This window comes from Chelonia mydas, chromosome 4 (genome assembly GCF_015237465.2).
Source record: "Chelonia mydas isolate rCheMyd1 chromosome 4, rCheMyd1.pri.v2, whole genome shotgun sequence".
Taxonomy (NCBI): domain Eukaryota; kingdom Metazoa; phylum Chordata; order Testudines; family Cheloniidae; genus Chelonia; species Chelonia mydas.
The window spans coordinates 116,142,625-116,165,406 of record NC_057852.1 but is presented as its reverse complement, the minus strand read 5'-3'; the positions used below and the strand labels follow the sequence as shown (position 1 = coordinate 116,165,406).

General features: G+C 44.6%; 1 protein-coding gene across 6 annotated transcripts in view; it reads left to right on the top strand.

Moving 5' to 3' along the window:
- EVC2 (EvC ciliary complex subunit 2) overlaps positions 1-22,782 on the top strand; it is a 164,273-nt gene that overhangs the window by 33,929 nt on the left and 107,562 nt on the right. For 5 of the 6 annotated variants that reach the window (XM_037898083.2, XM_037898082.2, XM_037898081.2 and 2 more), the window contains exons 7-8: positions 895-954; positions 13,048-13,182. In XM_037898083.2, coding sequence (XP_037754011.1) covers positions 895-954; positions 13,048-13,182 — 195 coding nt within the window. The remainder of the gene's footprint in view (positions 1-894; positions 955-13,047; positions 13,183-22,782) is intronic. The other variant, XM_043544659.1, reaches the window with a different exon arrangement.

Below are 22,782 nucleotides of genomic sequence, written 5' to 3'. Positions count from 1 at the left end.
CTCATCAGAGGTCTTCTGACCAATTTGAATGAATTCAGGTCAGTGGAGCCGAATGCTATTCACCCTAAGGTGCTGAAGGAATTAGCTGAAAAAATCTCAGTGCCTCTGGCAGTAACATTGACAAACTCATGGATGACAGGAGAGGTCCTGGAAGACTGGAGAAGGGCTAACATAGTGACCATCTTTAAAAAGGGGGAAAAGGAAGGGCCGGGAAACTATAGACCAGTCGGCCTGACCTCGATACCGGGAAAGCTACTAGAGCAATGTATAAAACATTCAATTTGCAAATACCTAGAGGATGAAGGGGTGATCACTAGCAGCCAGCATGGATTTACTAAGAACAAATCATGCCAAACCAACTTGATTTTGAATGGGTTCAAACTATAGAATAGCAGATTTAGATTAAAGCTCAGGAAAAATTTCCTCACTGTAAGAAAAAGTAGGACAACGGAACAAACTGTCTCAGATGGTTTATACGCAGCAAATCCTGCATCTTGGCAGGGGGTTAGACTAGATGATCCTTGTGGTCCCTTCTAGCCCTATGATTCTACTGTGGTTCCTTTAGGAGCCATGCTGCCTTTGGGTTCACCTTCACTCCTCCAGGCAGAAGTTAATGTTATGAGGAGCACCATTAACTTCTGTGGGGCCATACAGTTAGGAGGGGAGTATGCCCCATAGAACAGCTGCTTCCCTGCCTGTTAGCAGTAGATAAGTACGTTGCATTTTTCTATTAGACTTTTGTAGTTATAAGTGGTGATAATAATTAATAAAAACGTTTGCCTCTGAGTTGTGTGTGAAGGAAGCTTCTGTACAGTAATTGAACAGTATGCCAGTTTTATAAATTAAGTTAAGTTTGTTTTATAATATTGTGATACTTTTCTATATCTTTTCCAGAACAAAATACAGCATAGTTTGACTGCATCATTCACCATAACAGGAGAGGAAAAGACTAAGGTAACACTGAATCATAGATAATTGACTATATGTGGTACTTCTAAGGATTCCTCTGCTTACCTCTTTTGGGTAGTAAAAAAGTGCTTTCTGGGTGCCAAAATGTGACTCTTTTACTTATAAAATAGTCCCATTGAAGTCAGTTACAGGAATTTAAATTAAGGAACTACTTGTGTGAATAAGGCAATCACAATTTGGCCTTTGGTTTGTTTGGCCAATGCTTATGACTGTGAATTGCAAATGAGGTTTTTCCTTCTGTTACCCAAACAGAGCAGGCAGAAGAGAGGCTTATATTTAAGCACCAGAATTCTTAATGTAGAAGCTCTGTGGCTTTATGCTATATTCAGATCCAGTTTTCCAAATGGAAGGCTGTGCAACCCCAGAGAATGGCGTTGAGCATGCTAACTTGCTGCTGGGCATATCCAGCATGAATTGGGCTTTTGTTTCCAGTGCTCATTCCAGAAGGGTGCAAGTTGTCTTACAGGTACTAAGGAGTGGCACTACACACTATGCTGATTCAAATACCTGTGCTGGGGGACTGGATGGGGAAAAATTCAGGAGAAGAGAAATAGTTTAATTTCCATCGTGCTCTTTGATCAGTCATGCCTCCAATATGTATTTCTGTTCTTTTACTAGTGACGTATGTGGCTGCTAATTGTCCAGATAAGCCTGCAGAATAACATTGATTTCAGCAAGCAGTGCTGTTTGTCTCTCATTTTTCCATGAGAGAACGTCTCGTTGCATCTATCGCTTACCATGCTAGAGTAATTTCTTCACCTAAACTCATTATCTGTCTCCCCCGTCTCCTCCCCCCTTTTGTTACCCATGCAGGCTGTTTCCTTGTAGGGAATCTTTATTAAGTAGTGGTGGCCAGAGTGGTGGGAACACTGATCACTTGCACTCGTAGAAAATAGTTTATTTCACTGCAAAGCTATGCTGCCATGGCTGTGTCATTTAAAGTCTAAAGGTCATATAGATTGGACAATTGCCGAACAAGTGGAAATGGAGAGGAAATATTGCAGACGCGTACTGCATAAAAGCAGCAGCATTTGTGCAGTGTCTGAGTAAACAGGAACTGGCATTCCACTGTGAAGGTGAAGTTATGGAATCTTCAAGGAAAGAGAACAGTGAGAATTAAAGGGCTACTGTACAAGTTTGATATTTTCTTTTCTGTTGTATGATTTGTATGGGGAAGCGAATTACTAGCAAATACTCCACCGTCTCGGATTTCTCAAAGCCAAAGGGATAACAATATGTCCAGGTTACTTTCAAAATTGAAATAGTTTCTTCTGCCACCAGTAAATGGTTGGCTTGACCTTTGAGCTGATTTCATATTTTTACAAAGTCAAGAAAAGTTCCAGGGCAGATAAAATATTTTATAGATTCGGAGTGAAAAGCACCTAAGTCCCATTTTCAAAAGGGACTGAGGAGCCTAAGGGCTTGTCAAAACAGGGACACTCAGGAAGGTTAATACAAATTAACTAAAGGTGTGAATTTAAGGTGGGTTAGTTAAACTGTATTAAACCCCTGTATGTATGCTCTTACTCAGAATTAAAGTGGCCTTAATTCAGTTTAGTTTAATTCTCAAAGTTTACAGGACTACATAACGCAAACTAGGTACCATTTAGTTCACTCCCACAGGGTCTATGCAGAGCAGTTATAGCACAGTGCAGCACACTAGTGTGTGCTCCAGTTCACACCCCATTCGTCCAAACTGCGGGGCCATGTAGACAAACCCTTAGGCTCCTAAGTGCCTAAGTTTCTTTTGAAATTTCTGAACACTCAAAAGTTCCAGAATTAGGGTTCTCTGAATGTTGCTTAAAAAAGGAGGTTAGAACAAAATATTGAATAGCTGCTCCTTAAGTGAGGACCATCTCCCCTGCTCACTGGATGAGGCTGGGATCCTGTGGGGAAAATAATATGTAACCATATAATTAAGCACTGTATAAATAATGCATACAGACAGGGTGACCAAATTAAGGTTGCACAGTCAACCTTAATTCTGGCATTTCCTAGCTTTTGAGTGCTTGACTTTGCAACTTAAATAGTGTTCTTTTAATGTAATTTGTTGTATGTAATATAATTTTGGCTGCTTTCAAGGTGATCAGTGTTTTGTCCTATTGAAAAAATAAGTTAATAAGATGGTTTCCTTTTGCTCTCCTTTTCCCATCTATTCTATTCCTACCCTAATGCTCATTGATAGAGCAGAAATAGAAAGAGTCAGGAGATGGACCACAAAAATTATTAGAGGCTTAGAAAGACTGCTGTATATGGAGAAAGTGTGCATATTGGAACTGTTTTAGTTTAGAGATGGGACAGCTAAATGGTGCATCAGAGAGGTAACCAGAATAAAGATTGGTATATTGGAAGAGGTAAGGTGGGTAAGGCAGTATCTGTTACTGGACCAACTTCTGTTGGTGAAAGAGACAAGCTTTCAAGCTCCACAGACCTCTTCTTCAGGTCATGGAAGTAAATCAGGAGCTCTTATTTGCCACTTTTTTCATAATACAAGAACAAGGGATGTTCAGTTAAATTGAAAGACAAAGAATTTAAAATTTATAATGTGAAGTATTTTTCCCATAGTGCATTATTAAGGTGGGGGACTCAGTGCCACTGAATAAGAGCTTAGAATTTTTTGAAAAAATAGGCATTTAAATGGATAACAACAGTATTCACAGTTACTTTAGAGAGAACTTTTAAAAATGTAGGTTCTAAGCTCTCTTGCTAAGGGGCATTAGTCATTCATTAACTGACAGGGTTAAGAAAAACATTCTTTATGGGTAGCTTATAAGTTCATCTGAAGCAGCTGCTACTAGCCATAGTGTGAGACAAGGTGCTGGGCTGCTGGTCTGATTTAGTATTGCAGTTCCCTCAGAATATTACTATAACTTCAAACTTCTGTACTACTATTTTCCAGTTCTGGCCTGATTCTTAGACCTCATTGAGATCTGCAAAACAGGCGATATTCGAACAAAACTGGTTCAACTATTTTTTTGGGCTACACGTGCACAACATTTGTCATTAGAACTTAAGGGGGAAAGTATGTGGTATATTCTGTTGTTTAAAAATATATTTATAGAGCTCAAAAAGGCTGAATGGATTTTGTTTTCCACACACAATATTTCCTTCTGGGCTGAGACCAAGCATGAAACATTTCAGAAAAAATCGGATTTGCATGAGAAAACTATGAGTAATGGAAAAAAGGAGAGGTGGGTTGTAGTTCATCCTTAACAACAGCTGTCACTAATGCTCCCGGTCTAGTTTCTTATATGCAAGACTGCCCAAATCTAAGTGCATGCAATCCATGTGAAGGCAATGGTTTTATATATTTGGGCGATAATTTGACTTTTAGCACAGAGTGCTAAATAATTAATTCTGTATTTATGATAGCGCCATGTTTTAAGTTAGTCCCAAAGAGCTGTCAACCCTCAAATGGTCTGATTACTTACATGGTTGAAAGAAAAGGAGTACTTGTGGCACCTTAGAGACTAACAAATGTATTTGAGCATAAGCTTTCGTAAGCTAATGTATCCGATGAAGTGAGCTTCACGAAAGCTTATGCTCAAATACATTTGTTAGTCTCTAAGGTGCCACAAGTACTCCTTTTCTTTCAACCATGTAAGTAATCAGACCATTTGAGGGTTGACAGCTCTTTGGGACTAACTTAAAACATGGCGCTATCGTAAATACAGAATTAATTATTTAGCACTCTGTGCTAAAAGTCAAATTACTGCCCAAATATATTTGTTGGTCTCTAAGGTGCCACAAGTACTCCTTTTCTTTTTGCGGATACAGACTAACACAGCTGCTACTCTGAAACCTTACGTGGTTGACATGCCACTCTTTAAAGTTTTATAAACCTTGTGCATTTTCTCTTTTGCTTCACTGGAGTAAAATGCTTGGTTGCCTAAAACAAGTTAGTTCCATGGCCTAGAAAAAAATGTGAGTGCTATTTGAGTGGCATGCAGATGCCTTGCAGCTCTGCTCATTAGGGTCTGTGAAAACTGCTTGCCTCTGTTTCTGGCTGAATGTTTTCGATGCTAAGTAAGAAGCTGTTTAGATAGCAAAAACTGCACGCAGAAAGTTCTCCTGTTATGTGCATCTCATGGTGGGCATAATAATAAATACTGTGCACACCTATGGCCTGACTTTCCATCATTGTCAGCACCTATAGCTTCCATTCAAGTCAATGGGAGTGCAGCATCTCTGAAAACCAGATCAATAATGACTTCTGGAAGTTCACACCATGAATGAGTGGCAGGAGTAAGAGAGAGGGCAAAAAATAAACCTTAGTTAAGCAGTTGTTTAACTGATTACCCATACCACCTTTCTTAGGGTTCTCTGAATTTCTATTGCTTAATGAAAAGGAGTACTAGTGGCACCTTAGAGACTAACCAATTTATTTGAGCATAAGCTTTCGTGAGCTACAGCTCACTTCATCAGATGCATTCAGTGGAAAATACAGTGAGGAGATTTTCCACTGAATGCATCTGATGAAGTGAGCTGTAGCTCACGAAAGCTCATGCTCAAATAAATTGGTTAGTCTCTAAGGTGCCACTAGTACTCCTTTTCTTTTTGCGAATACAGACTAACACGGCTGCTACTCTGAAACCTATTGCTTAATGGTGGATGGTGACTTTGTTTTAACGTTTTGACTAAGACCATGTCTACACTACAAATTTTGGTTACTGCTGCAGTTAGTATATCTCTTGTGCGCATGCATACTTGTCTCTGTGCGTCTGTGTTGTGGGTATTCACCAAGAGTTCTGATACTGATGCACAGTGCAGTGCACCATGGGTAGGTATCCCAGTGTGGAAGCTGCCACTGTCCAGCCCACTGTCTTTTGGGAAGCTTTGGCAATGCATGGTGGGGCCACAAGTTGAACAGAGGTGACAGGGTGCAAGGGGTCAACTTCCCAGCATGCAACTGTTTCCACCCCATAAAATATCATCTATATCCCATAATTTTTTCAAAACCACATGAATTCACATGGCCTGCCTCGCTACCTGCCATCTCTGGCAGAAATGTGGAGCCTGAACAGCTCTTCACTGTTGTCATAAGGGTTGCAAGCACAGGACATGCAAGCCTCCAGTTTTTGCAGAGCTGCAAGAATAACTGAATAATCAGGGCACATGATGATTTGTTGCAGAACAGATTTCTGTGGGACATAGCGAGAACCAGTTCAAGGTTGTTGGTGGCATTCATGGAACAACTGCAGACATTGCATCGCCGAGAAACAAGCCCTGGCCAATGGGATTGTATCGTAATGCAAGTTTGGGATGATGGGCAGTGGCTTCAGAACTTTTGGATGCACAAGGCCACATTCCCGGATCTGCATGCTGAGCTTGCCCCAGCCCTCCAGCGCAGGGACACCAGAATGGGAGCTGTACTGACAATGGAGAAGCAAGTGGAGATCACACTGTGGAAACTTGCAATGCTAGATTGCTACCTGTCAGTGGGAAATGCGGTTGGAGTTAGAAAATCCACTGTGAGAGCAATTGTCATGCAAGCATGCAGGGCCATTTATCGCCACCTGCTAGGCAAGACTGAGATTCTTGGCAATGTGCTGGACGTAGTGGATGGATATGCAGCAATTGGGTTTCTGAACGGTGGTGGAACAACAGATGGCACACACATCTCTATTTTGGCACTAGACCACCTTGCCACAGAATACATCAACAGAGAGGCTACTTTTCTGTGGTTATGCAAGCACTGGTGGATCACTGGGGATGCTTCACCAAATTTAGTGTGGGTTGATCAGGGAAGGTGCATGACACTTGCACCTTTAAGAACAGAGGACTTTTCAGAAAGCTACAAGCCGGGACTTTTTTTCCTGACTTCCAGAGTACCACTGGCAATGTTGAAATGCCAGTAGTCAGCCTGGGGGACCCAGCCTACCCCTTGCTCCTGTGTGTTGTGTAGCCGTACGTTGGCCAACTTGATAGAAGCAAGGAAAGATTCAACTACCGGCTCAGCAAGTGCAGAATGACTGTGGAATGTCGTATGGGTCGATTGAAGGGATGCTGGCATTGTTTATTCACAAGATTAGATCTCAGAGAGAAAATTATCCTAGTGGTTATGGCTGCTTCCTGTGGCCTGCATAATAGAGGGGGGAAGCAAAGAGAGAAAAATTGCTGCTGGAGTGGAGGGCAGAGAGAGATAGAGTAGCTCTGAGTTTGAACAGCGAGACACCAGGGCTATTAGAAGAGCTCAGTGAAGTGCTCAGTGCAGAGCAATGTGGCTCACAGAGGCTTGGAAGGAGCTCTTTAACAGTGAGCTTCAGTAACACTTAGTGGTATACTCTGCTCTACCTGTCCCTGCAGTTTTGGCGCCTGTTAAGCATTGTATGGTGCTTGATGTACATCTATGAATATAACACTGTCAATGCATTTATTAATTTTGTGGTGCTTGCTGTACATTTATTATTATTACACTGTATTTGTCATTGATCCTATGAGTTATGTCACACTGTACAGTAACAAGTAAGTGGAGGCTTTTGGGACTGCTAGGCACCCTGCAGCATTTGTCGTGAACTAATAAAGATGAATTATGTTCCAAATAATGGAATTTTATTCAGTAACAACATCATTTGAAAAGAAAAATCAGTGCAATATAAAAGGAAAATACGTTTAAAACTCAATAAAGTAATAGAACAGAACTTTTCAAGAGGAAAGAGCATTTATGACCATTTTAGCTACACATACAGCTAGCTTGGCTTTCACAATGTGAAGCCGTCATTGTCCTTAATGTCCCCCGGGGGTGGAGTTGTAGGAGTAGAGACAGGGCCTGTGATACCACGTGGAATGTCAAGTGGTGTGTGAAGGGAGGTGCTACAATGGAGATGTCCATAGACTGCAAAGGGATTTTTGAACATGTAGGTCCACAGGGTCTGCAGAATCTGTGTTTGCTGCTGGAGAAGACCCATTATGTCCTGGTGCGTCTCCCTCTCCTTTTCCGGCTGTGACTCCTGGGCCTTTCTTCTCTCCACTCTGTCCTCCTCCAGGCCCTCTATTCATGGTCTGCTGCAGCACTGGCTTGCAGGACCTCACTGAACATGTCATCCCGAGTCCACATATTTCTCCTCCTTATCTGGTGCAGGCATTCCACAGGTGTGGAGGGGGAACCCTCAAGGCCGCAATAGGGGCAGCTGCAGATAAAACACGGCGCTACCATTGTCAGTATAGTCACAACAGAAAGCAAAAGTTAAGAGTCAGAACTCTCTTCGCTTGCTCCCCAAAGCCAGATGTGCTCATTGGCATGCTTGTGCACGACACCACTCACAGCACCAGCCATGGTGAGTATGGCCTGCCAGAGGCGTGGGAAATGAGGAGAGAATCGCTCAGTTGCATGAAACTGAGTATAGGGCAATGGCACCGAATACTGGCCCCATTTTCCAGAGGTGGGGGGTTTTTTAGCTGATATCTCACTCCTGAGGGTAACAAAGGCAGAGAGAGCACAGCTGCTGCTGCTGGCATCCCGAAGCATCCCTGGCCCATATGCTGTTAACCTCTGTACTGCAGTGGTGCCTGTTGAATTTATCACTGAGACTCCCTTGGGTTGCAATGTGCTGAAGGAGAGAGGCCATTTTATCCTATTTCTGCTGGCTGGTCCAACCTTGTTCCTCTTCTTGGAGGTGCTAGTGTGGACCAGTTATATGGTAACACATGCTTCTTCTGAAGAGTTGAAATGTTCCATGAAAATGAGTTGTTTGCTCTCACTATCTGATCAGAGAACAAGACCTCACCTTTTGAGTTCTTACAACTGGGGCTTGAATCATCTAGTTTCTTTGTGCAATACCTCTTGTTACACCAGCTTGTGTAAGACAAGTTAGGCCATAGCTGTTGGTACAACCAACATGAGACATACCTTGAACACAGGCAGGTTTGTTCTGGTCAGCTACTTACCTCCCCAAGTTGCTTTCCTTGAGCCCCTCTGTAGGCATCCCTTGAACAACTTTGCAGTTATGCATTCTCAAGGTGTAGTTTCTCCATCAGCGCTCCGTTAGCTGCTGAAATGTCAAGTTTAAAGTTCATATAATTTTTACAAAGTCCACCCATATTCCTGATGCTCTCTACATCAACTGGTTAAAAGACAGGAAACAAAGGGTAGGAATAATTATTAGTTTTTAGAATGTAGAGAGGTAAATAGTGGTGTCCTCCAGGGGTCCGTATTGGGCCCAGTCCTTATAACATATTCATAAATTATCTGGAAAAAGGGATAAACAATGAGGTGGCAAAAATTGCAGATGATACAAAACTACTCAAGATAGTTAAGTCCAAAGCAGACTGCGAAGAGCTACAAAGGGATCTCACAAAACTGGATGACTGGGCAACAAAATGGCAGATGACATTCAGTGTTGATAAATGCAAAGTAATGCACACTGGAAAACATAATCTCAATTTGTAGTGAGGGGGCATGGTCTTCCTCCCTGATGGGCAGGAAGAGAGCCGTGACCGCCCCTGATGGGCAGAGCTAGGACACCCATGACTGCCCCGCCGGAAGCAGAGGGACAGGACAGGAATTGGAAATATAAAAGGCAGACCCTCCAGCTCAGTTGAGGCAGAGCTGCCAGAGGAGCAGGACGTTCCTCCCCTACTGCTGGACCTCGGACCCGACAGAGGCCACTACAGTGCTAGAGACCCGGAGGGACTGCCGGAGCTGCCAGGCACCAGGAACACCAAAGAGCTGTTGGGGCTGCCACTTGCCATTTACCCCAGCAAGATGAATGATGACCCCAGAACCCAGGTACCCTCTGAATGGGAGTGTAGGAAGGAGCCCAGGGAAGCCAAATAGGGTTCGGCTTGGTTACTGACTGTAAGCCGGCTAGTGTGTTGTGGCCGGACTTCCCCGCTGACCCAGTGGCGGATGCAGTGGAGTCAGGTGGGCCTGCGTCCCCCATGCCACCCCACCTTTAGTGCAAGAGGCTTGCATTGGTCTGTCGCCCGCCCAAGCTAGGATGCCAGACAGTTTTGCTGTCTGTCCTGCCAGAGAGCTGATCCCCCCTAGACCAGCGTTTCTCAAACTATGTCCGCAGACCCCTGGGGGTCCCTGAGGTACTCCAGGGGGTCCACGGGCCCTGCTGATCAACTCTTCCCCCCTCCCTCCCAGTGCCTCCTTCACTCTGGGGAAGAGCTCCCGGAAGCGGCCAGCACATCCCTGTGGCCCAGGGGGTGGGTAGGGGAGAGTCTCTATGCCCTGCTCCCAGCCCGAGCGCTGACTCCACAGCTCCCATTGGTGGGGAACATCAGCCAATGGGAGCTGTGGGGGAAGAGCCTGTGGGCAGGGTCAGTGCGCGGAGGCTCCCTGGCCCCCCGCCTAGGAGCTGCTGCCAGAGGGATATACTGCTCGCTTTACGGCTCTGCAACCTAAGTAATTAGAGGACTGGAGATAATTGACATCTGAGGAAATATTTTTGAAAAGATATAAGTATGTATAGGTTAGCTAAGTGACTATTCAAAGTGTGTGTGGAGTGGAGGAGATATAAGTCTGCAGCTCTATGAAGGGCATAAGGGAGAGGAGTTGTTGGACATTATACAATAATGTTACAAATGAATATGATACAAATGTTTGATATTTCTGTGCTGAAAAAAGTAACTTTAATTAAACCCAGAAAAAGATTAGTGTGGAGTTTGGAGAAGGGATAATAACAGGAGGGGGGTAAGAGTGGTATTAAAGCAGCCTGTACTTTACTTTTTAGGAGTAGAAGATAATACAAAGGGACATAACTGGTAGTAACTGGCTGAACTTCAGAAGGGAGGAAATTTAAGATGAGAAAAGCTTCTAGATATTAAGATGTTAGTAATTTATTAGTGAAATGGGTAAATGACTGTTGGTACTTTTTTCATTTAGTAATTTCAGGCATTGATGGGCATATGAAAGGATTCAAGACATAGTAAAATTATTCATATAACTGTTTAACTCATTTTGTACTAATTGATTTAAATGCTCCAGGTGTTTCATTATTGTAGAATAAGCATGACTGAAAATAATAGATTTTTGTCAATTAGATTAATTGTTAGTCAAGAGCTTTTCAAATACAATACTGTGAATTGAGCCTTGGGACCCACTTTCTAAATCTCATTAAGTGGCAAATTAATGGCCTGTGTTAATAGTTCAAGTATCTTCTAAATACAAAGAAGCTACTAAATCTGAACTTGGGTAGACTATTTTAGGTTTGGGAATGATTCTTTCTTTAGTGAACTGGACCATAGTCCAGAAATATATTAAACAGTCAAAATGTGAGTTAAGTTTGCAGGATTTTGGCCCAAACCTGAATATAAGGTACTAAATTCTGCTCTTTTAGACTGACATAAATCCATTTGAAAACAAGTGCCAGATTTGATAAATGCTTCACACAAACACAGTTGCCATTGACTTCATGGAGTGCTTTCACACTGACTGCACCATGCTTACCAGGCGGCATGTTAAGAAATAGAATGTACCATGCTTAGAGATCGCATGTGTCAAGGTTCCTCCCCCACTCTGAACTCTAGGGTACAGATGTGGGGACCTGCATGAAAACCTCCTAAGCTTACTTTTACCAGCTTAGGTTAAAACTTCCCCAAGGTACAAATTAATTTTATCCTTTGTCCCTGGATCTCCACTGCCACCACCAAACTCTAACTGGGTTTACTGGGAAACATAGTTTGGACACGTCTTTCCCCCCAAAATCCTCCCAACCCTTGCACCCCACTTCCTGGGAAAGGTTTGGTAAAAATCTTCACCAATTTGCATAGGTGACCACAGACCCAAACCCTTAGATCTGAGAACAATGAAAAAGCATTCAGTTTTCTTACAAGAAGACTTTTAATAGAAGTAAAGAATTCACCTCTGTAAAATCAGGATGGTAGATACCTTACAGGGTAATTAGATTCAAAACATAGAGAATCCCTCTAGGCAAAACCTTAAGTTACAAAAAAGACACACAGACAGAAATAGTCATTCTATTCAGCACAGTTCTTTTCTCAGCCATTTAAAGAAATCATAATCTAACACATACCTAGCTAGATTACTTACTAAAGTTCTAAGACTCCATTCCTGTTCTACCCTGGCAAAAGCAGCATACAGACAGCCACAGATCCTTTGTTTCTCTCCCTCCTCCCAGCTTTTGAAAGTATCTTGTCTCCTCATTGGTCATTTTGGTCAGGTGCCAGCGAGGTTACCTTTAGCTTCTTAACCCTTTACAGGTGAGAGGATTTTTCCTCTGGCCAGGAGGGATTTTAAAGGGGTTTACCCTTCCCTTTATATTTATGACAGCATGTTAGTTATTTAAAAGTTGCGGACATGACAAAAGTGATTCCTGTGCAATGAAACATTATCACAATGCCTATATGTTACCTTTCATCCAAAGATCTCAGAGTTGAGTTGTATATTCCCACTCTCATGTGAGACATGCCCATTTTGTAGAAACAAAGTGAATTTAAAAGAGGTTAACTAAACCCTAAGCCGAAGGTTGTGATTGAAGGATATATTTGAAAAGGAAGGCAGTTTGGCTTGTGATTCTTGATTCCTGGATTCCATTCCTGATTCTGGCACATGCAGTTAGCATAAGTGTGTGACCAAATTGAGTAGCTTTGTCATTTATGAATAAAACACTCATCACAAACGTATGCTGATTAAAACCTTTTTACCTCGCTGATTATTCTGTTTAGGAGCAAATTTTTTAAAAGTGGCCTCTAATTTCAAGTGCTCAGCTTCAGACTGGGTTTCAAAGTTGCTGAACATTCCCAGCTGCCATTAACTTCAACTGGAACTGTGAGTGCTTAGCACCTCTGAAAATTAGACATAAGTATTTGGCCATTCAAAAGTTGCATTGCCTAATATTTAACTTGGAGAAATTCTGTAGCTTGTGTTATGCAGTTGGTGAGTCTTGATAATCATAATGGTCCCTTCTGGCCTTAATATTTATGAAAAAATAAACTGTTTTTGAAAATCTTATTGTAATTATGTCTTACTACTTAGTAATTCCATATTCTTGTGAAGATTGTTAAAAGTAACTTACTGTATTGTTAACAGCTATAATCTGTGTCTGATTTTTGTGCATATGTATCTCTGGGAAGAAATGTGGTTTACAGATTACATTCTTTCAATTTCAGATTTTGTACAGCCATGGCATCCATGCTTCAGGATTCTTCGTTGCTTTTGTTATTTCTCTTGTATTAACATGTGTTGCATTTTTTGCTGTTTACAAAACTAGAAGATTAAAATGGAGTTTCCTCAATAAAAACCAGGTGAGTCATATTTTCTACAATAAAACTTTATCTCATCTTCTCATAAATGGTCTCTCAAAATGGTTTCCAGAGTTAAGAAATGCAGTGACTAGCCTGAAATTTTGAAAAGTTGGCAGTGGAAAGATGAATTGAAATATTGTCAGAATCTCAGCTGATGTAAATCTGTATAGCTCCATTGTGTTTGGCATGGTCAACCTTAGAAGGGAACCTAGGACTGGCCATAATCATCTATCAAATTTTAAAGGTGTTAATCTATGTCTACAGTATGTGTTAAATTGTGTTGAAAAATATATGAATTATTAACACATTTTAAAACATGACCATTTTTCCTAATCTAGACATGCTGATAATAGATAAATAGCTGTTCTTTCCTTGCTTGCAGTGTGGATTTAGCCGGTGGCCTCAAAATTTAACAGTATACTGTAATCTATCAAATGAGTATGAGGGATAATTGATAATTTGATGGCAAGCTATGTAAATGTGTATGGGTTTGAGCAAATGTGAGGTTTATGCCTGGAAGGAGGGAGGTGGTATTAAAGCCAAGCCATACCTCCTTCATACTAACTGCAGGAGTGACTGTGTCTTATTTCCTAAACTGGAAGATTTAACATGATGTTTCTTCTTGGCTCACCTATTGACTTCTACAACTTAAAGCTTTCTCTCTGTTTTTGCTAAATCTCCAGGGTGAATGACTGAATGAAGGCTTTTAGAAAGGTTTGTGGTATATGTAAAGTAGGATTTTTGTTGTTGCGGGGGGAGTGTTTGTGTGTGTGGGGGGGAAGGCTGGCTTGGAGGCTGTTTTATTCCTTCTGTCTGAATTAGGTTTAAATCCAGAAGAGCCCTTTAGCTGTAGTTCCCTGGGGCAAATATTGTACTACAGCAAATCTGGAGGACACCAGATAGGCACCACACTGGGACAAATATACTTCGGAGAATCCTTTGATGCTTTGGGTTTGGTTCAGGACACTAGAACTTGGAGAACAGATTTATTCAACCTAGGGGAAGCTGCTGTTGCCTAAGGGTCTTCCTTAGTTTTTGCTGGTGGGTATGGTGCTTGCTGCTATCTGCTATAAAATGGCTACTTTCATCACACGTTGTCTGAAGTATTCATTTTAGTCTGAGACTGACTGACTGAAGGGGATAGGGAGTTGCCCAACACTACAGTCCAGTGGGAGGAGGGTGACACAGGGAGGGCATACCTTAGATGGGACGCAGAAAAACTGTATGGGAAAAGTACAGTAGTACTTCAGAGTTACAGACACCTCGGGAACGCAGTTTGGGCTTCAGATCCAGCAGCTGAGCAATCTAGTCAGCCCCAGCATGAGTTTGCAGGCTTGTCCCTCTGTGTGTGTGTGTGTGTGTGTGTGTGTGTTGTCCCCCTCCCCGTGCTGCTCCTGGTCTGCTGTCTCAGGCTGCCTGGGGCTGGCAGCCCCAGTGTCTCATTGTAAGTGGCTGCCCCACGAGTGGGAGTTGGGTGGGGACAGGTAGCCCAGATGTGCCTACCTGTAAGACGCAATAGAGGCACAGTACAATACTTGCTTTGTTTTTTTAATCTCTGCTGCTGCCTGATTGGTTACTTCCGGTTTCACAGGCTGTCCGGTTGCCAGGTCAGTCTGTAATTCTGGTGTTCGTATCTTTGAGGTTAGAATCATAGAATCATAGAATATCAGGGTTGGAAGGGACCCCAGAAGGTCATCTAGTCCAACCCCCTGCTCAAAGCAGGACCAAGTCCCAGTTAAATCATCCCAGCCAGGGCTTTGTCAAGCCTGACCTTAAAAACCTGTAAGGAAGGAGATTCTACCACCTCCCTAGGTAACGCATTCCAGTGTTTCACCACCCTCTTAGTGAAAAAGTTTTTCCTAATATCCAATCTAAACCTCCCCCATTGCAACTTGAGACCATTACTCCTCGTTCTGTCATCTGCTACCATTGAGAACAGTCTAGAGCCATCCTCTTTGGAACCCCCTTTCAGGTAGTTGAAAGCAGCTATCAAATCCCCCCTCATTCTTCTCTTCTGCAGACTAAACAATCCCAGCTCCCTCAGCCTCTCCTCATAAGTCATGTGCTCTAGACCCCTAATCATTTTTGTTGCCCTTCGCTGGACTCTTTCCAATTTATCCACATCCTTCTTGTAGTGTGGGGCCCAAAACTGGACACAGTACTCCAGATGAGGCCTCACCAGTGTCGAATAGAGGGGAACGATCACGTCCCTCGATCTGCTCGCTATGCCCCTACTTATACATCCCAAAATGCCATTGGCCTTCTTGGCAACAAGGGCACACTGCTGACTCATATCCAGCTTCTCGTCCACTGTCACCCCTAGGTCCTTTTCCGCAGAACTGCTGCCTAGCCATTCAGTCCCTAGTCTGTAGCGGTGCATTGGGTTCTTCCGTCCTAAGTGCAGGACCCTGCACTTATCCTTATTGAACCTCATCAGATTTCTTTTGGCCCAATCCTCCAATTTGTCTAGGTCCTTCTGTATCCTATCCCTCCCCTCCAGCGTATCTACCACTCCTCCCAGTTTAGTATCATCCGCAAATTTGCTGAGAGTGCAATCCACACCATCCTCCAGATCATTTATGAAGATATTGAACAAAACCGGCCCCAGGACCGACCCCTGGGGCACTCCACTTGACACCGGCTGCCAACTAGACATGGAGCCATTGATCACTACCCGTTGAGCCCGACAATCTAGCCAGCTTTCTACCCACCTTATAGTGCATTCATCCAGCCCATACTTCCTTAACTTGCTGACAAGAATGCTGTGGGAGACCGTGTCAAAAGCTTTGCTAAAGTCAAGAAACAATACATCCACTGCTTTCCCTTCATCCACAGAACCAGTAATCTCATCATAAAAGGCGATTAGATTAGTCAGGCATGACCTTCCCTTGGTGAATCCATGCTGACTGTTCCTGATCACTTTCCTCTCCTCTAAGTGCTTCAGGATTGATTCTTTGAGGACCTGCTCCATGATTTTTCCAGGGACTGAGGTGAGGCTGACTGGCCTGTAGTTCCCAGGATCCTCCTTCTTCCCTTTTTTAAAGATGGGCACTACATTAGCCTTTTTCCAGTCATCCGGGACTTCCCCCGTTCGCCACGAGTTTTCAAAGATAATGGCCAAGGGCTCTGCAATCACAGCCGCCAATTCCTTCAGCACTCTCGGATGCAATTCGTCCGGCCCCATGGACTTGTGCACGTCCAGCTTTTCTAAATAGTCCCTAACCACCTCTATCTCTACAGAGGGCTGGCCATCTCTTCCCCATTTTGTGATGCCCAGCGCAGCAGTCTGGGAGCTGACCTTGTTAGTGAAAACAGAGGCAAAAAAAGCATTGAGTACATTAGCTTTTTCCACATCCTCTGTCACTAGGTTGCCTCCCTCATTCAGTAAGGGGCCCACACTTTCCTTGGCTTTCTTCTTGTTGCCAACATACCTGAAGAAACCCTTCTTGTTACTCTTGACATCTCTTGCTAGCTGCAGCTCCAGGTGCGATTTGGCCCTCCTGATATCTTTCCTACATGCCCGAGCAATATTTTTATACTCTTCCCTGGTCATATGTCCAACCTTCCACTTCTTGTAAGCTTCTTTTTTATGTTTAAGATCCGCTAGGATTTCACCATTAAGCCAAGCTGGTCGCCTGCCATATTTACTATTCTTTCGACTCATCGGGATGGTTTGTCCCTGTAACCTCAACAGGGATTCCTTGAAATACAGCCAGCTCTCCTGGACTCCCTTCCCCTTCATGTTAGTCCCCCAGGGGATCCTGGCCATCTGTTCCCTGAGGGAGTCGAAGTCTGCTTTCCTGAAGTCCAGGGTCCGTATCCTGCTGCTTACCTTCCTTCCCTGCGTCAGGATCCTGAACTCAACCAACTCATGGTCACTGCCTCCCAGATTCCCATCCACTTTTGCTTCCCCCACTAATTCTACCTGGTTTGTGAGCAGCAGGTCAAGAAAAGCGCCCCCCCTAGTTGGCTCCCCTAGCACTTGCACCAGGAAATTGTCCCCTACGCTTTCCAAAAACTTCCTGGATTGTCTATGCACCGCTGTATTGCTCTCCCAGCAGATATCAGGAAAATTAAAGTCACCCATGAGAATCAGGGCATGCGATCTAGTAGCTTCCGTGAGTTGCCGGAAGAAAGCCTCATCCACCTCATCCCCCTGGTCCGGTGGTCTATAGCAGACTCCCACCACTACATCACTCTTGTTGCACACACTTCTAAACTTAATCCAGAGACACTCAGGTTTTTCCACAGTTTCGTACCGGAGCTCTGAGCAGTCATACTGCTCCCTTACATACAGTGCTACTCCCCCACCTTTTCTGCCCTGCCTGTCCTTCCTAAACAGTTTATAACCATCCATGACTGTACTCCAGTCATGTGAGTTATCCCACCAAGTCTCTGTTACTCCAATCACGTCATAGTTCCTTGACATCACCAGGACCTCCAGTTCTCCCTGCTTGTTTCCAAGGCTTTGTGCATTTGTATATAAGCACTTGAGATAACCTGTTGATCGCCCCTCATTCCCAGTATGAGGCAGGAGCCCTCCCCTCACAGACATTCCTGCCTGTGCTTCCTCCCGGAATCCCGCTTTCCCACTTAGGTTCCACTTTTCCCACCCAGGTTCTACTGTAGGTGATTTGAGACTCCTGTTCTTGGGGGCAGAAGTTCTGGGAAGTGTTCCAGTGCAGCATATCAAATTTCAAAGGCCCAGAGGGCCTACCTGGCACCAGTTTATTTTGCTGAATACCTGTATGTACTTTGATTTGTACAAATGTGCAATATTTATTTCCCTTGTCTTAGTGAAAATGACTGCGGGCCTTGCAACCTTGTTTTTTTAACTAACCATTCTTAAAGGCAAAATGTAAAGCAAAAAATAATTAATTTTAAAAAATCCCCTTTCTCCTTCTTTGTGATATACAAAGAATGTCTCAATCTCTTTTTAAGTTGTTTTGTTCTACTTTTCACCATTTACTGTAATTATTTAAATTAAAATATTAGGTTTTCATGACCCTCTCTTTGCTCAAGGATCTTGGCAGGATCTTTGAAGGACCTGGTTAGTGACGTTTCATAATGCTGGAACCTCTCCATCTGCCAAAAGAAGGGCTTGTCTACCCATCACGGCAATGCACATTGGAAGGGTGTGAATTCTGAAGCACACCAGTGTGCTGCGCACTAACTGGCCCATGTAGACCTTGCTGGGCCACACTAAAATGTCCCAATGCATGTTAACATAGTTGAGGCCTACATGGGCCAGTTAGTGCAAAACATGCAGTGTGCGTTAGAATTCACACCCCCTAGTGCACATTACTGCACACTGTAGGCAAGCCCTACAGTTTGTCTACACTTGCACTGTACCCTGGGTCCATGTACTGCTAGAACATGTACCCCATACCAATGCCAAGTGTCCTCATATGCTATGCTGGGCACAGGTATATGCTTGTATCCACACAGCCCATTTTTGGTATGCAGTCGTAGCACTGCCATTTCCAGGTAGTATCCCAGAGTCCTGTGCGTCACAGGAGACACTCTGGGAATCGCCTTGCTGCGTGTTGCTGGTCCTGTACGCCTCCTTCACATGTTCGTTGATGGCAGTTCCCGATCATCTCTTCCTTCTGCCTAACTGTGTTGAAGAAATTAAGCAAGTCCATGATGATGTAGTTCTGCTCCTGTTCTCAGGACAGATGGTTATGTGGTGCAGTACCGGATTCTTAACGGAATGGGTTCAGAAAAATCGGAGATGACAAAGACAGCGGACTGAGAGAGTGAATGTAAATCCACTGGGGTCCCATGGAACAGATGCTTTGCATGGTGGGAAAGCAATGGTATTCCCATGGGTGGACCTCCACTTGGGGCCTTGGAGAAACAGCATGGTATGTGGGACCACATCATCGTGGAAACCTGTGATGACGACCTGTGGCTGCAGACCTTCATGGAATTGTATGAGCATCTTGCACCAACCTTCCAGCACCAGACCATTTGATTTTGGAAACCCATACCAGTGCAGAAGCTGATGGCTATTGCCTTAGAAAGCCGGAAACAGCTGATAGCTACCTGTCAGTTCCCAGCCCAGTGAGGGGTTTTGGGTGCCAGTTGAGTATGTAGTACTAGGCATCCAGCATGCTCTTCCCGGTGAGGTGGTGGGTGGGATTTGTAGCCTGGGCAGCAGCTGGATGAGGAGGAGAAGCTGCCCAATTCCAGAGAGGAGCAACAGCCATGGTGGCAGCAGGCCCCGAAAACGTTCTATCACCAGTTGTACCAGGGAGTGCATGGTCCCATTCCCTCTGGGCATACTCCTGCTCCATGAACTGATTTGTGAGTGCCTCCTCCTGCCTAAGAACCCAATCCTCCCTTGCCCTAAAGCACTCAAATTACTCCTGACTCCTCCTGTCAGTGCCAATGAGCAGGTCTTCCGGGATCCTTCTCAGTCTTCCTCTGCTATCTCTGCAGTGCCACTCCTGCCCTCCTGGTGGAGTGGGTTCCCTGTTGGCATTGGAATGTCCTTGCAAGTCAAACACAAGCCTAGCATTCTCTGTCATTTCTCCTTTGAAGGAACCTAAGAACTCCCCCGCCACGTATCATAGCTTTGCTGCCTAAGGCCACAATATTGATACTTTTTAGCATCCCAGAAATGCCTCCATCCTTCAGACTATTTTTGTAGCCCACCAGGAACCAGCTAAGCCTAAAAGTGAAGTACAGTTGTTAAAATGTTGCACGGTTTACAGTGCATCAAGGGGCTAATTGGGGTGGGGTTCGGTGCCTAGTTACCTATTTCTTCATTAAAGGCTGGCCATCATTTGGAGAACATAAGTGTTCAAGGTACCAGAATGGAAAAAAGAACTTCTTCCAGTCCTGTGGAGGACACCTAGCCACCAGTGCTGGAGAGATGTTCCTGCTGATGGTCAACGCTATACGTATTGCTCAATGGAGAGATGTGATGAGCTACGAAGGTGGACCAAGTACATTTGTCCTTTCGTTAAACCTGAAGAACCAGCTTGAATTTCTTCTAGACTGAAAATTTGCTGAATTATGCTTACAGGACTGGGAGGCAATTCGAGAGGAAATTGACCATATTCTCAGCTAGTGGAAGAGGTACAAAGAACCACAGAGAATGTCAACACATCCCCCCAACCTCCGCTTCATTACCAGAAAGTCTTGGCTCCTGTGTCCAGTGAACAGTATTTGAAAGGAACATGGAAACATAGCACCACAAGTGTATTTTCTTCCCAGAACTTTTGGATTAGAACCACAAGCCAGTTGTCTCTACATTGCTAAGGGATGAGGTGCTGTGTTTGTGGAACCATGGGAGCGGATGCTTCAGCCACCCACCCCCACTTCTCCTGGCTTCTGCAGAGTAGCTCAGCACAGAGAGAGGCCACACACCAGGGTCTGGGAACAGTAATAAATATTTGCAGTGGTCACAGGGAGAATGGAACACACTGACTTTCCTCAGACAAACAAACAGTTCCGTTTCCCTTCCCAGACCTAGGCAGGCCCTTGCCAACCCTCCCACCCCCACACTCTCCTGTTTGGAAGGGGAAGAAAAGAGGAGGTGGAGAAGGAGGTGGTTTGGGGTCTTTGGACAATCATAAATGTCATAAAATGATTCTTTACCCACCAGCAGAGGTGAAAGTAAGCTGGTATGTCCCTGTACAGCTACCGGCAAGAGCCGGAGCATTGTACTGGGGCAGCCCGGCTTCCCCAGGGGGCAGTTTAAAGGGCTTGGGGCTCCGAGCAGTGGCTGAAGCCCCAGGCCCTTTAAACTGCCTCCAGACTGGTTGGAGCCCTGGGATAGCGGCTGCGGGGCTCTGGCAGATATTTAAAGGGCCCGGGGCTCCTCTGCTTCTACCGCCCCAGCCCTTTAAATAGCCACCGGAGCCCCACTGCCGCTACTCCAGGGCTCTGGGGGCTATTTAAAGGACCGGGGCGGTAGAAGCAGGGGAGCCACATGCCCTTTAAATAGCCCCCAGAGCTCTGGGGTAGTGGGGGCTCCAGGGGCTATTTAAAGGGCCAGGGCTCCAGCTGCCTCTGCCACCCTAGTCCTTTAAATAGCCGCTGGAGCCCTGCCACTACCCCAGGGCTCCGGCGGCTAATTAAAGGACCGGGGCAGTAGAAGCAGGGGAGCCCTGGGCCCTTTAAGTAGCCCACGGAGCCCTGGGCTGCTGCTGCTACCCTTGGGGGGGGGGGGGCACTTACCTTACAGGGTGGGCTGGGGCTGGCTCTGACCCCCTCAGCCCCTCCCCTTCCACCCTAGGCCCCGCCCCTTCCGGGGGCCAGAGCTGGCCCCAGCGTACTGGTAAGTCACTGGACTTACTTTCACCCCTGCCCACCAGGTCCCCTCTTTCCCTCCCTTTTCCCCTCTGGTCCATGTGGCCCAATGACTGTCGCTGTTCAGACGCAGGGGCACAGTGACTGCATATTAATAATCTGTTATAGCTTCCGCTAAATGCTTTATGATGGTTCATGGGTTTTCAATAAAATCATTGATTTTACAGCTGTCTTGCTTGGGGGCCATGTCGTGGTAGAGCATGGGTGGGGCGTGGTGTGGGGGCTGGCTTCAGGTGTGTATTACCAGAGCAAGAGAGGCTATTTCCAGGGAATAAATCCTTACCAGCCTTGGATTCTGATTCCTGCTGCAGCTTGGGGCTCCTTTGGGGGGGTGGGGTGGGGTGTGGGGCGGCTTCCTCAATCGGGTCCACCCGGTAAAGGTGCAGAATAATGTGCTCCTCTTCCTCGGAGGTCCCTGCTGCCTCCTCACCCTGCCCCTGCCTGGCATCCACTCGTACAATGAGGCTAGCGGGATTGAGGAAACGGTCATGATTTACTGTAGTCTCAGTTCTCTCAGCCTTGGAGAGCACCCAGGCCAGGCACCAGTGGAGGCGTATATACCCACACACCTCATGCATGCTAGCTTTCCTGCACTATGCTATCTTTCAGGACTGTGCTTCAGGGCTTCAGATGTGAACAATAGGGGTGAAATATGGAACAACAACGCACATGTACCAGGTACAGTTGCAACTGTAGACATACATTTAGACTAAGGTTCACCTGGAGATGATGATCTGATATTTCAAATATAATCCTCCACATTACAGAATAAACCTTCAAGAAAAAAGTATGCAAAGCCATCTTTATATATCAGAAAGGAGCAGCAAAGGGAGGGAGGGAGGGAACAATGTACTGTTATTTTGTCTTTGCAGTTCACCTTTTCTAAACCATTCTTTCAGTGTCTTTTTTTGAATTTTTGTGTCTCGTAAGCTTCTGCTGGAAGAGTTCTGCAAGTGGTACAGAGAAGGATGGGCATGTGTCCTATTTATATTTACAATAAATACTGCATTTATTATAAAATAATGGCTTATTAAGAGAAAGAAAGTTCCATACGTATCAGTGTGCACCGTGTTTGAAAAACGGCTCTATTAAACTTTTTCATTTCTCTTAATTCAGAAGAAATCACAGTAAGTGCAAATAGCTCACGTCAGTCTCCCTTTTACGAATAAGGCTTGATGCTGAAATCATAAAAGTGTAGCAGAATCGTCCCAGCACCAGAGGTTTATAAAGGTTTTCTTGTCTGGTGAATTTATTAATCCTTAATCTCAAGGGAATCCA